Below are 12,317 nucleotides of genomic sequence, written 5' to 3'. Positions count from 1 at the left end.
TTAGATTTCACATATGAGTGAGAATATAGAGTATGTCTTTCTCTGTCTGACTTATTTCACTTATCATAATGCACTCAAGGTCCATCCATGTTGTCATAAATGGCAGGATTTCCTTTTTTGTGGCTGAATAATATTCCATTCTGTATATATATACATTTTTTAATCCATTTATCCACTGATAGACATTTAGGATACTGATAATGATATAACCCACTGATTTTAATCAGATTTTCCCAATTTTACTAGTATTCATTTATATATGAGTATAAATGCTTTTGTATGTGTGTATTAAGTGTATACAATTTTATCTGTGTAGGTTCATGTACCACCCCCCAGAGTCAAAATAGCTAAATAGCTCCAGTACCACAAAGATTCCTTGTATTGAATGATCAGATTTAAATACCTATCCAAAAACTCTCCTTGTATGGTCTCTAGAAGAGGTAAAAATTCATATACTCACCCATCTGGCTAGAGCTTCTTTGATTGTTGTTGCTTTTGCCTTAAAAAGAGAAGAAACAAGAGTGTCTTTATTGGTATGATTTGTTGATTCAACTTTTATGCAGTAATTATTAGCCTTGGCATCTACTATTGAAAAGATTAACTTCTTTCTTTCAGACTTTATATGCAAACAAGCATGTTTTAATTTCCTGGAATCAGAATGATTTACTTAAATACCTTTCAGAGGTGCACCTGGGTGGCTCAGTCAGTTAAGCATCCAACTTCAGCTAAGGTCATGATCTCACGGTTTGTGGGTTCAAGCCTCACATTGGACTCTGTGCTGAAAGCTCAGAGACTGGAGCCTGCTTCGAATTCTGTGTCTCCCTCTCTGTCTCGGTCTTTCCCCCACTTGCACGCATGCTCTCTCTCTCAAAAATAAATAAATAAACATTAAAAAAAATAAATACTTCTCAGATAAATTAAGGAAATCATGGTGTAATACCCATATACTTCACTCCACTTGCTTTACAAAAAAGATACACCTTTTAACATTTGATATTAAAATATATCTTATTTCACTGATTCTAAGATCTACATCTTTTACATTTTGACATCTTTGAAATTTGGATGCATTTTACAACCAGGAACAATTTACAATTACTGTGGCCAGGTGGCAGTGGTAAATATCTAGAAAAATATTAACCATTTTATTTCATGTATTTATATTCCTTTTTATGTTTGCAGAGAATGATATATGATAAAAATTTACATGCCCAAATACAATTTAAAAAAAATTTTAATGTCTATTTATTGATCTTTGAGAGGGAGAGCGAGAGAGAGAGAGCACGCACACAAACAGGGGAGGGGCCAAAAGAGAGAGGGAGACACAGAAGCTGAAGCAGGCTCCAGGCTCTGAACCACCAGCACAAAGCTGGACAGGGGGCTCGAACTCACAAACTGTGAGATCACTACCTGAGCCGAAGTCAGATGCTTAACCAACTGAGCCACCCAGGTGCCCCCCAAATATATTTAAAAGAACTCTGTTAATAAGAACAAAATAAAAATTCTAAAGGACAGGAAATTACCTGTCAGGGTTTAATTCCAATTTCTTATTTTTCTTTCTTAGTACATAAAATAATGTTGCACTTTATAATCAATAGTATCTCAGATTCAATTTAATATGACACAACTTTAAATGTGAGAAAAGGAAGACATCCTTTGAATTATTTCTAGAGTTAATTAAAAAAAATTAGGGCGCCTGGGTGGCGCAGTCGGTTAAGCATCCAACTTCAGCCAGGTCACGATCTCACGGTCCGTGAGTTCGAGCCCCGCGTCAGGCTCTGGGCTGATGGCTCAGAGCCTGGAGCCTGTTTCCGATTCTGTGTCTCCCTCTCTCTCTGCCCCTCCCCCGTTCATGCTCTGTCTCTCTCTGTCCCAAAAATAAATAAACGTTGAAAAAAAAAATTAATAATAAAAAAAAAAAGAACAAAACCCCAAACAATAACAAAAGGAAAAATGTTAAAGTATAGTTGACCCTTGCACAAGATGAGCATTAGGGACACCAACCTCTCTCCCCTGAACAGTCAAAAATCTGAGTATAACTTTTGACTCCCCCAAAACTTTACTAATAGCCTACTGTTGACCAGAAGCCTTACCAATAACATAAACAGTGGATTAACACATATTTTGTATGTCATATGTATTATATACTATATTCTGACAATAAAGTAACCTAGAGAAAAGAAAATGTTATTAAGAAAATCATAGGGAAGAGGAAATACATTTATAGTACCACAGTGTATTTAACTGAAAATAATCTACATAAGTGGACCAGTGCAGTGTTGCTCAACATGTATATCCTCACAATGGCATATACATGCCATTATGTCTAGAAAGTAAAGACATAGTAATAAATAGCCCTTGAGTTACAAAGTAAACTATAAATTAAAGTAAAACTAAAGACAAAAAATATTAAAATTTAAGGAATATAACATTTAAAAGGAGACTTACGGCTTCAAATACATTTATTTTTTTTTCAAAATGTATATTTATTTTTGAGAGAGAGAGACACAGCATGAATGGGGGAGGGGCAGAGAGAGGGAGACCACAGAATCCAAAGCAGGCTCCAGGCTCTGGGCTGTCAGCACAGGGCTCGAACTCATGAACCGTGAGATCATGACCTGAGGTGACGTCAGACACTTAACCAACTGAGCCACCCAGGTGCCCTCAAATACATTTATTAAAATATAAGAGAAAACATTGAGGAGGGCACTTATTGGGATGAGCACTGGGTGTTGTATGTAAGCGATGAATCATGGGAATCTACCCCCAAAACCTAGAGCACACTGTAGACACTGTACGTTAGCCAATTTGACAATAAATTATATTTTAAAAAATAAGAGAAAAATAAGAGACACAAAACAAATATGCTAAGCATTCAAGACATTTCAATAAGCACATCATTGCAAACACAAAGAAAGCTGAAAGAAATACAAAGGAAGAAGTTGATGAAAACAGACCAGAGGAAAAAAAGATGGACATAACTAAAAGTTGGTTCCTAAATTTCTAGCAAGCCTAACTAAAAAAAGACAGCTATAGAACAAAAATATAGAATTCAGAGGAAATAATATAGATACCATAAAGATTTAAAAGTAAAATACTGGGGCGCTTGGGTGGCTCAGTCAGTTAAGCATCCAACCCTTGATAATGGCTCAAATCACAATCTCATGGTTCGGTTCATGAGAAAGAGCCCAAGTCTGGCTCTGAACTGACAGTGTGGGGCTTGTTTGGGATTCTCTCTCCCTCTTTCTCTGCCCCTTCCCTCCTCACACACTTTCTCTCTCAAAATAAATAAATAAACATTAAAAAATAAATAAATAAGGAGTGCCTGCTCAGTCAGTTGAGCATCTGACTTTGGCTCAGGTCATGATCTCATGGTTTGTGAGTTCGAGCCCCACATCAGGCTCACTACTGTCAGCACAGAACCTACTTCAGATCCTCTGTCCCCCTGTCTCTACCCCTCCCCAGCTTGCACTCTCTCAAAAATAAACATTTTTAATAAACAATAAATAAATAAATGAATAAATAAATAAAGTGAAAATAAAATTTCATAAGCAAATATGTGGTAATAAGTTTGAAAACCTAAACAAAGAATGCATATTTAGAAAAAACACAAAAGTGCTGAACTGTCACAGGAAGAATCAGAAAACCTGAATAGGCCAATAACTATTTTAAATGTTAAAAAGATAATCAGGGCACCTGGGTGGCTCAGTCAGTTAAGCGACCAGCTCAGCTCAGGTCATGATTTCAGGGTTCATGAGTTTGAGTCCCGCATCAGGCTCTGTGCTGACAGCTCAGAGCCCAGAGCCTGCCTCAGATTCTGGGTCTCCCTTGCTCTCTACCCCTCTCCCATTTGCACTCTGTGTGTGTGTGTGTGTGTGTGTGTGTCTCTCTCTCTCTCTCTCTCTCAAAAATAAATAAACATTGAAAGAAATTAAAAAGAAAAAAAAAAGATAATCAAAGGCGCACCTGGGTGGCTCAGTCAGTTAAGCACCCGACTTCGGCTCAGGTCAGGATCTCCCAGTTCACGAGTTCAAGCCCTGCATCAGGCTCTGCGCTGACAGCTCAGAGCCTGGAGCTTGCTTCAGATTCTGTGTCTCCCTCCCTTTCTACCCCTCCCCTGATTGTGCTCTGTCTCTCTCTCAAAAATAAATAAAAACATTAAAATAAAAAAGATAATCAGAGATTTACCTTCATTCTCCTTTCCTAAAGCTCCAAGCCTAGATAATTTTACAAGAAAATTCTGCCAAATTTTCAAGGAACAGATATTCCCTGTTATAAAAGTTGTTTCAGAAACCAGAAAAAGAGGGAAAACTGCTAATTTATTTTATGAGGCTAGAATAACCTTGATGCCATAACCAGATAAGGACTCCTCTTCTCAGCATAGATTTGAAAATCCTAGATACAACAACAGATCTCCAAAGCCAATGGGGAATAATAATCGTGATCAAGAATGGCTAATCCCAGGAGCATAAGGATTGTTTAACAACAAAAAAGCCTATAAATATAATTTACTAAGAGTTAAAGGGAAATTGCCTAGCTAATAAAAGCTACATACCAAAAACCTAAAGCAAATGCCATATTTTATGAAGAAATTCATTCATTTTAGCAAATATTTATTATCTACTATGTACCAAACATTCTTTTACATGCTTAGGACATATCAATGAACAAAACAAAGATTGCTGCTTTCCTGAAACTTACATCTATTGGCAGGAAACAGATGAAAAATAATATATTTAATAAATAAATTATATAGTATATTAGAAAGTGACAATTATTAAGGAAATTGGCTGCTTAACCAACTGAGACACCCAGAAGCCCCTAGAGTATGTTTATTTCAAATAAGATGGTTAAGGAGGATCACACTGGAAAGATCGAAAAGTATATAATCAGAGGAGGGGTCCGAGATGGCAAAGCAGCATCAAAGTTCTCTGTTTCTCATCCGTGAAATGCAACTAGATCAGCATCAAACCACTTTGCACACCCAGAGAATTAATCTGAGGATTAACACAGCAATCTGCATAACATAAGCCACAGAACTCGGCAGGTATTCGGGATGAAGAGGTGAACTGGGGAGAGAGAATCTGTGGAGGGTAGGGAGTGGTATTTGCGGAGAGAGGACAGAGAAGGGTGGGGGGAGAGTACAGGAAAAGCACTCCCCTTGAAAGTAGCTGGAGAGAAAGAGAAAGAGTGAAAGCACCCACAAGTACCTAAACAAGAAAAGAAGAGGGAAGAGGGTTTCAATGTCATTAGGATTCTATAAATAGGGCAGAGTAGCATCAGAAATTCTGCAGCCCAATACCTGGAGGTGCTCTGGTGGGAAGGGCAAATCCCCAGAGGCAGGCAGCGAGGTCTGAGCAGTCCATGGGCCACACAGGGAGAAGTGGTTCCCCTGCTACCCTGCTAGGAGGGCATTTGGTAGAGGCCATGCAGTCTGCCCACAGGCAAAGGTCCCAGCAGACCCCGGAGAACATGACTGCTGGTATTGGAACAAAAATGCCAGAGTGTGGTAAAACCTGGTGTGGGTTGTGTGTTGTGATTTACCATAATCCCTGAAACACTGCCACTATGCCATCAGATGAACTTAGACTGGGGCAAGCCAGCATCCAGCCACAACCTCTCATCCTCTACAGCAGCATGATCACAAGGAATGTCCCCAGGGGCAAGCAGGCATCCGGCCATTGCTCAGCAAGACCCTTCCTCAGAGGGTTGGAGCAGGTCTAAGCAGCAGGGCCCTCAGAAGTGAGGGGTTTGGAAACACAGCCCCATCTGAGATAAAATTCATGAGGGAGGTGCCATCTAAGCTGACGGCTTGGACACAGTGTAGAAATAGGGAGTGGATGGAAACCAGAAACAAAGAAGTTGTGCTTGATTGCCAGTAGGGTAGAGCAGAGTTCTGATAGTAGAGACTGAGAAGCTGGATGCCATTTTCACCTCTGACACATGCACACAAACACGTGCACGTGGGCCACACTGATCCGCTCCAGTAAGCTACGCAGCGCCACCTAGCGGATAACAGAGTCATTACACCACGACCTGTCCAACTGCACCAACCAAGCCCGAGAACCACCATAAGTCTCCACCTGATTTGCCAACGGACTATAAAGTGCTTCATAGTTTGACTTCTAGGGGAAACCAGATGTAATTTCATTCAGAATTCATTCTGTTCACTGGTCCATCTATTTGGGGTTTTTTTTGTTTGTTTTGTGTTTTTTCTTTTCTTATTCTTGGATACAGAAAGAGAAAAAAATATTTTTATTCTCCATTGTTATATAATTAAAAAAATTTTTTTACTACATTTTTTGGAAATTTATTTTTTTATTCTATTTTACCTTCTCCAATTCATTTCATTGTATTTTATTGTATATCTTTTTTTAATTTTTAAATTATTTCTTACTTTTTTCTTTTTCTTTTCTTTTCTTTCCTTTTTTCTCTATGAAATTAAGCTTCTTTCAAGGATCTAGGATCAGCATGTCAAACATACCTAGGATCTAGCTTCCTTTATTTGATTTTTTGGTATTGTTTCTAATCTTTTTAATTTTAATTTTTTATTTTATTAATTCTTTTTCTTCCTCCAAAATGACAAAACTAATTAATTAACCCCAAAAGAAAGAATAGGAAGAAATGACAGTCAGGGACTTATCAACACAGATATAAGCAAGATGTCTGAACTAGAATTAGGAGTCATGATAATAAGAATACCACCTGGGGTTGAAAAAAACCATAGAATCCCTTTCAACGTTTATTTATTTTTGGGACAGAGAGAGACAGAGCATGAACGGGGGAGGGGCAGAGAGAGAGGGAGACACAGAATCGGAAACAGGCTCCAGGCTCTGAGCCATCAGCCCAGAGCCTGACGCGGGGCTCGAACTCATGGACCGCGAGATCGTGACCTGGCTGAAGTCGGACGCTTAACCAACTGCGCCACCCAGGCGCCCCTAGAATCCCTTTCTGCAGAGATGAAAGAAGCAAAATCTAGTCAGAATGAAATTAAAAATTCTATAACAGAGATGCAATCTCAAATTGTTGCCATGGCTGCAAGGATGGATGAAGCAGAGCAGCGAATCAGTGACATAGAAGACAAAATTATGGAGAATAATGAAGCAGAAAGAAGAGAGAAACTAAGGCAAAAGAGCACGATATAAGATTTAGAGAACTCAATGACTCACTAAAAAGAAATAACATCCAAATCATAGGAATCCCAGAAGATGAAGAGAGAGAAAAAGGGGTAGAAGGTTTATGTGAGCAAATCATAGCAGAAAACTTTCCTAACCTGGGGATAGACACAGACATTAAAATCCAAGAAACACAGAGAACTCCCATTAGATTCAACGAAAAGGCATATCATCAACAAGGCATATCATAGCCAAATTCACAAAATACACAGATAAGGAAAGAATTATGAAAGCAGCAAGGGGAAAAAAGTCCTTAACCTATAAGGGAAGACAGATCAGGTTCACAGCAGACCTATCCACAGAAATTTGGCAGGCCAGAAAAGAGTGGCAGGATATATACAATATGCTGAATCAGAAAAATATGCAGACAAGAGTTCTTTATCCAGACAGGCTGTCATTCAAAATAGGAGAAATAAAGAGTTTCACAGACAAACAAAAACTAAAGGAGTTTATGACCACTAAACTGGCCCTGCAAGGAATTTTAAGGAGGACTCTCTGAGAGGAGAAAAGACAAAACAAAACAAAAAAAAAAAAAAAAAACCAAAAGCAACAAAGACTAGAAAGGACCAGAGACCACCACCAGAAACTCCAACTCTATAGGCAACGCAATGGCAATAAATTAATATCTTTCAGTACTCACTCTAAATGTCAATGGTCTAAATGCTCCAATCAAAAGATATAGTGTAACAGAATGGATAAGAAAACAAGATCTGTCTATATGCTGTTTACAAGAGACCCATTTTAGACCTAAAGACACTTTCAGATTGAAAGTAAGGGGATTGAGGGGTACCTGGGTGGCTCAGTCAGATAAGCGTCCGACTTTGGCTCAGGTCATGATCTCACAATTTGTGAGTTTAAGCCCCACTTCAGGCCCTGTGCTGACAGCTCAGAGTCTGGAGCCTGCTTAGGATTCTGTGTCTTATTCTCTCTCTGCCCCTCCCCCACTTGTGCTCTGTCTTTCTCTGTCTCTCAAAAAAAATGTAAAAAAATTTTTTTTTAAATAAAATAAATAAGATATTTTAGGGGCTCTTGGGTGGCTCAGTTGGTTAAGCATCCAACTCTTGATTTCAGCTAAGGTCATGATCTCACAGATAGTGAGATCAAGTACCAAGTCGGGCTCTGCACTGACAGCTCAGAGCCTGCTTGGGATTCTCTCTCTCCCTCTCTCTCACTGCCCCTCCCCTTTTTATGCTGTCTCTCTCAAAATAAATAAGTAAAATTTTTTTAAAAAGATATTTTGGGGCACCTGGGTGACTCAGTTGGTTAAGCATCCGACTTTGGCTCAGATCATGATCTCATAGCTCATGGGTTCAAGCCCCTGGTCAGGCTTTGTGCTAACAGCTCAGAACCTGGAGGCTGATTCAGATTCAGTCTAGGTATCTCTCTGCCACTCCCCCACTTGTGCACTGCATCTGTCTCTCAAATATAAATAAACATTTTAAAAGTTTTAAAATAAATAAACTTTTTAAAAAGTATATTTTGGGGCACCTAGGTGGCTCAGTCAGTTAAGCTTCTGACTTCATCTCATGTCATGATCTCCCAGTTTGCAGGTTCAAGCTCCACGTTGGGCTCTGTGCTGACAGCTCAGAGCCTGGAGCCTGCTTTGGAGTCTGTGTCTTCCACTCCCTCTACCCACTCACCACCCCCCCGCCCCAACTCATGCTCAGTCTCTCTCTCTCTCTCTCTGTCTCTCTCTCTCAAAAATAATCATTTTAAAAAAGTTTTTTAAAAATGGTTATTTTTAAAAAGTATTCTCTTTAAGATTCCAATACATCAAAGATACCTACTATCATTCCTACTGTTTAACATGGTATAAGAGATCTTGGTCAATGTTATAATAAAATACAAATTAGAATGATTAAAAGGAGAAAATAAAACTCACTATTGGCAGACGATCATCTACATTGAGAACAGTAGAATAAATTGACAAATATTAGAACAAATGGAGTTCAGTAAGTGAAGAACACTATTGAGAAAGTTAAGAGAAAAGTTGTGAGAAGATATTTTCAATATAAAACCAACAAAAGACTAATATCTAGAACGTAGGAGAAACTCCTAAAATTCAGAAACAAAAAGGAAAATTAGAAAAATTTTACAAAAAATATAAACAGAATTCACAGAAACTGAAATCCAAATGACTAACAATACCATGAGGTATTCAAACTCACTGAAAATCAGAGAAATGCAGAATAAAACAATGCAATACTAAAATACATCCTCAGCTTGGCAAAAGTTAGAAATTTGGTGAGAAAGTAGAACTCTCATGCATTGCTAAAGGAAGTAAAAACTAACAGAGCCAAGGGTGCCTGGCTGGATCAGTCTGCAAAGCATGCAGCTGTCAATCTCAGGGTGTGAGTTCAAGACCCACATTGGGGGTAGAGCTTACTTAAAAAACAAACCAAACTAGCAGAGCCATTACGGAAAGTAATCCGACAGTGCCTAAGGAAATTAAATATGCACAGGCCCTCTGACTCTGAAATCCCACTCCTGGGTACATTTCCCAGAGAGATCCTTACATGAGCCCGTGAAAAAAACACACAGAAGAATACTTTCAAGTTGGAAGCAATCTAGCAGTCTACAAATTGGTTTATAAGGTCACTAATTCCTCTATAGATTGCAGGAGTCAAAAACAGAAATGCCTCAAGGACCAGTGGCTAATGGATAAATGGGTAAAAGTGGCCATATAAAGATGTTAACCTTTCCTCTAGTTCTAGAAAACAACTGGCAGGTGGGACTTGATTTACCCTAATATCACATTTCTTCAAATATTAAAACTCCATTATTGAAAATAACACCCATGGGGTGCTTGGGTGGCTGATTTGGTTAAGTGTCCGACTCTTGATTTCAGTTCAGGTCATGATCTCATGGTTAGTGAGATCGAGCCCTGTGCCAGGCTCTGTGCTGATGGCGCAGAGCCTGCTTAGGATTCTCTCTCCCTCTCTCTCTGCCCCTCCCCTGCTCACTCACTCTCTCAAATAAACATTTTTTTAAAAACCACCCTTATTTGGGGGCACCTGGGTGGCTCAGTTAGTTAAACATCTGACTTCAGTCCAGGTCATGATCTCATGGTTCATGAGTTCAAGCCCCGTGTGGGGCTCTGTGTTGACAGCTCAAAGCCTGGAGCCTCTTTGGATTCTGTATCTCGGTCTCTCTCTGTTCCTTCCCTGCCTGTGCTCTCTCTGTCTCTCAAAAATAAATAAACATTAAAAAGTTTTAAAGAAAAAACACCCTTATTTTATGTACCAGTAAGAGAGAAAAGATGTTGCCAGGGCTCCTGGGTAGCTCAGTCAGGTGAGTGACAGGCTCTTGATTTCGGCTCAGGTCATGATCCCAGAGTAGTGGGATCAAGCCCCAGGTTGGGCTCCATGCTCAGCTCAGCTTAATATTCTCTCTCTCTCTCCCTCTGCCCCTCTCCTCTATTCTCTTTCTATAAATAAATAAATTAAATTAATAAATAAAAGATGTTGCCAATTATATGACACCACCATATTTTAGTAATACAAATATGGGTGTAAAAACGTATCCAATGGGGAAATATGATACTTCTGATTTTTCAGAGAGGCCATAAATCTGGGTTTTGATGTGAAATATGATCATTTAAAGACATTGGAAGCTAGTGTTTTTTAATTAAAAAACCATGTGGGCCTGATTTCTGGAAGGCTCTAGAACCACCAGTTTCCAGTCTCAGCTAGCTTCCTGATTCTCTATTTGAAGATTTTCAATAATTCTCATGGTACATGCTTTCAGGATTATTTAGAGCTGATTATTTCTTCACCTGAACATAAACCTAGGTTCCACGGGGGCCTGAGTGGCTCAGTCCGTTAAGTGTCAGACTTCAGATTCAGGTCATGATCTTGTGGTTTGTGAGTTCGAGTCCCACATCGGACTCTGCACTGGTGGTATGGAGCCTGATTGGGATTCTCTCTCTTTCTCTCTCTCAAAATAAATAAACTTAAAACAAAACAAAAACCTAGGTTCCAGAACTTTTTACTCTCTTTGGCAGTGGTTTTCAGCTACATGTCTGTGGACTAAAGTAAGGAAAGCACAGAGAAAACTACTTTTAAAAGAGTAGTATTTAATCTTGTGGTTGAGGGCAGGCGTGAATTCGTTATCATTTCAATTTCCTGGGCTCAATTTCTCCCCACTTAAACAGCACTGGAATCACAAAAAGAAGACAACTAATTAAGGATGCCTGGGTGGCTCAGTCTAAGCATGAACTTCACCTCAGGTCACTCAGGTCATGATCTCACAGTTCGGGAGTCACAGTTCGGGAGTTCAAGCCCTGCCTTGCAAGGGCTCTGTGCTGACAGCGCAGAGCCTGGAGCCTGCTTGGAGTGCTGTGTCTCCTTCTCTCTCTGCCCCTCCCCTGCCCCTTGTTAACACTCGGTGTCTCTCTCTCTCTCTCTCTCTCAAAAATAAATAAACATTGAAAATAAAAAAGAAGACAACTAATTATACTTATTCTTCATAAACATCTCCATCTGGCAGGACAATCACACACATTGCTAAACAGCTCTGACTGGGTCTGTAACCAACCAACAACATTCCTTTTCAAACTACCAGCTGGATCTACCAAATCTGTAAGCAAAACAGCGCATACTTTAAGTAGGAGTTGAGGAACATCAGTAGGTAAAATCACTACTTCGGAAAGAGCTTTGATTGGATAGACCACTGATAGATTTCAAATCCAAGGTAGCGGTATTTCGCTAAATGTGACGGGACACCCTTCAATTTTAGAATCACTTGAGGTGCGTTGCTGAAATGGACATTCCCGAACCCCATCATATTAAAAATTCATAACGTGCATTCCAACAAGCTCAATCTTGGGCCGCCTATACTTACGCATACTTAAATTTGAGAAACGCTATCCTAATATATTCTATCAGAGTGGGCTTTCCAATGCTACCTAATAACTGCACTTACAGTCATTCAGAGGGCAACTTGGGCACATCACAGGTTAGGAATACTGCTGCACTCGGTGTTACACACATTCCTCTCATAACTAGCTCCCCGCGCCCCGTCTCGCCAGAGAGAAAATTACTTCTATGTACAGAAAAATCCTTATTCACACACTCTGCCTTCCATCACCTTTCCCACTCTCGTCCGCTCTTTTTCGAGCATTTCCTGTCCTTTGCCCTCTTT

The 12,317-nt window shown here is 39.5% G+C and overlaps 1 protein-coding gene across 1 annotated transcript in view; it reads right to left on the bottom strand.

The window, feature by feature from the left end:
- DNAL1 (dynein axonemal light chain 1) overlaps nucleotides 1-12,317 on the bottom strand; it is a 47,344-nt gene that overhangs the window by 34,669 nt on the left and 358 nt on the right. Inside the window, exon 2 of the mRNA XM_003987810.6 lies at nucleotides 461-499. Within this exon, the coding sequence (XP_003987859.1) occupies nucleotides 461-499 (39 nt within the window). The remainder of the gene's footprint in view (nucleotides 1-460; nucleotides 500-12,317) is intronic.

Source organism: Felis catus, chromosome B3 (assembly GCF_018350175.1).
Source record: "Felis catus isolate Fca126 chromosome B3, F.catus_Fca126_mat1.0, whole genome shotgun sequence".
Taxonomy (NCBI): domain Eukaryota; kingdom Metazoa; phylum Chordata; class Mammalia; order Carnivora; family Felidae; genus Felis; species Felis catus.
This window is presented reverse-complemented; position numbering and strand designations above follow the sequence as displayed.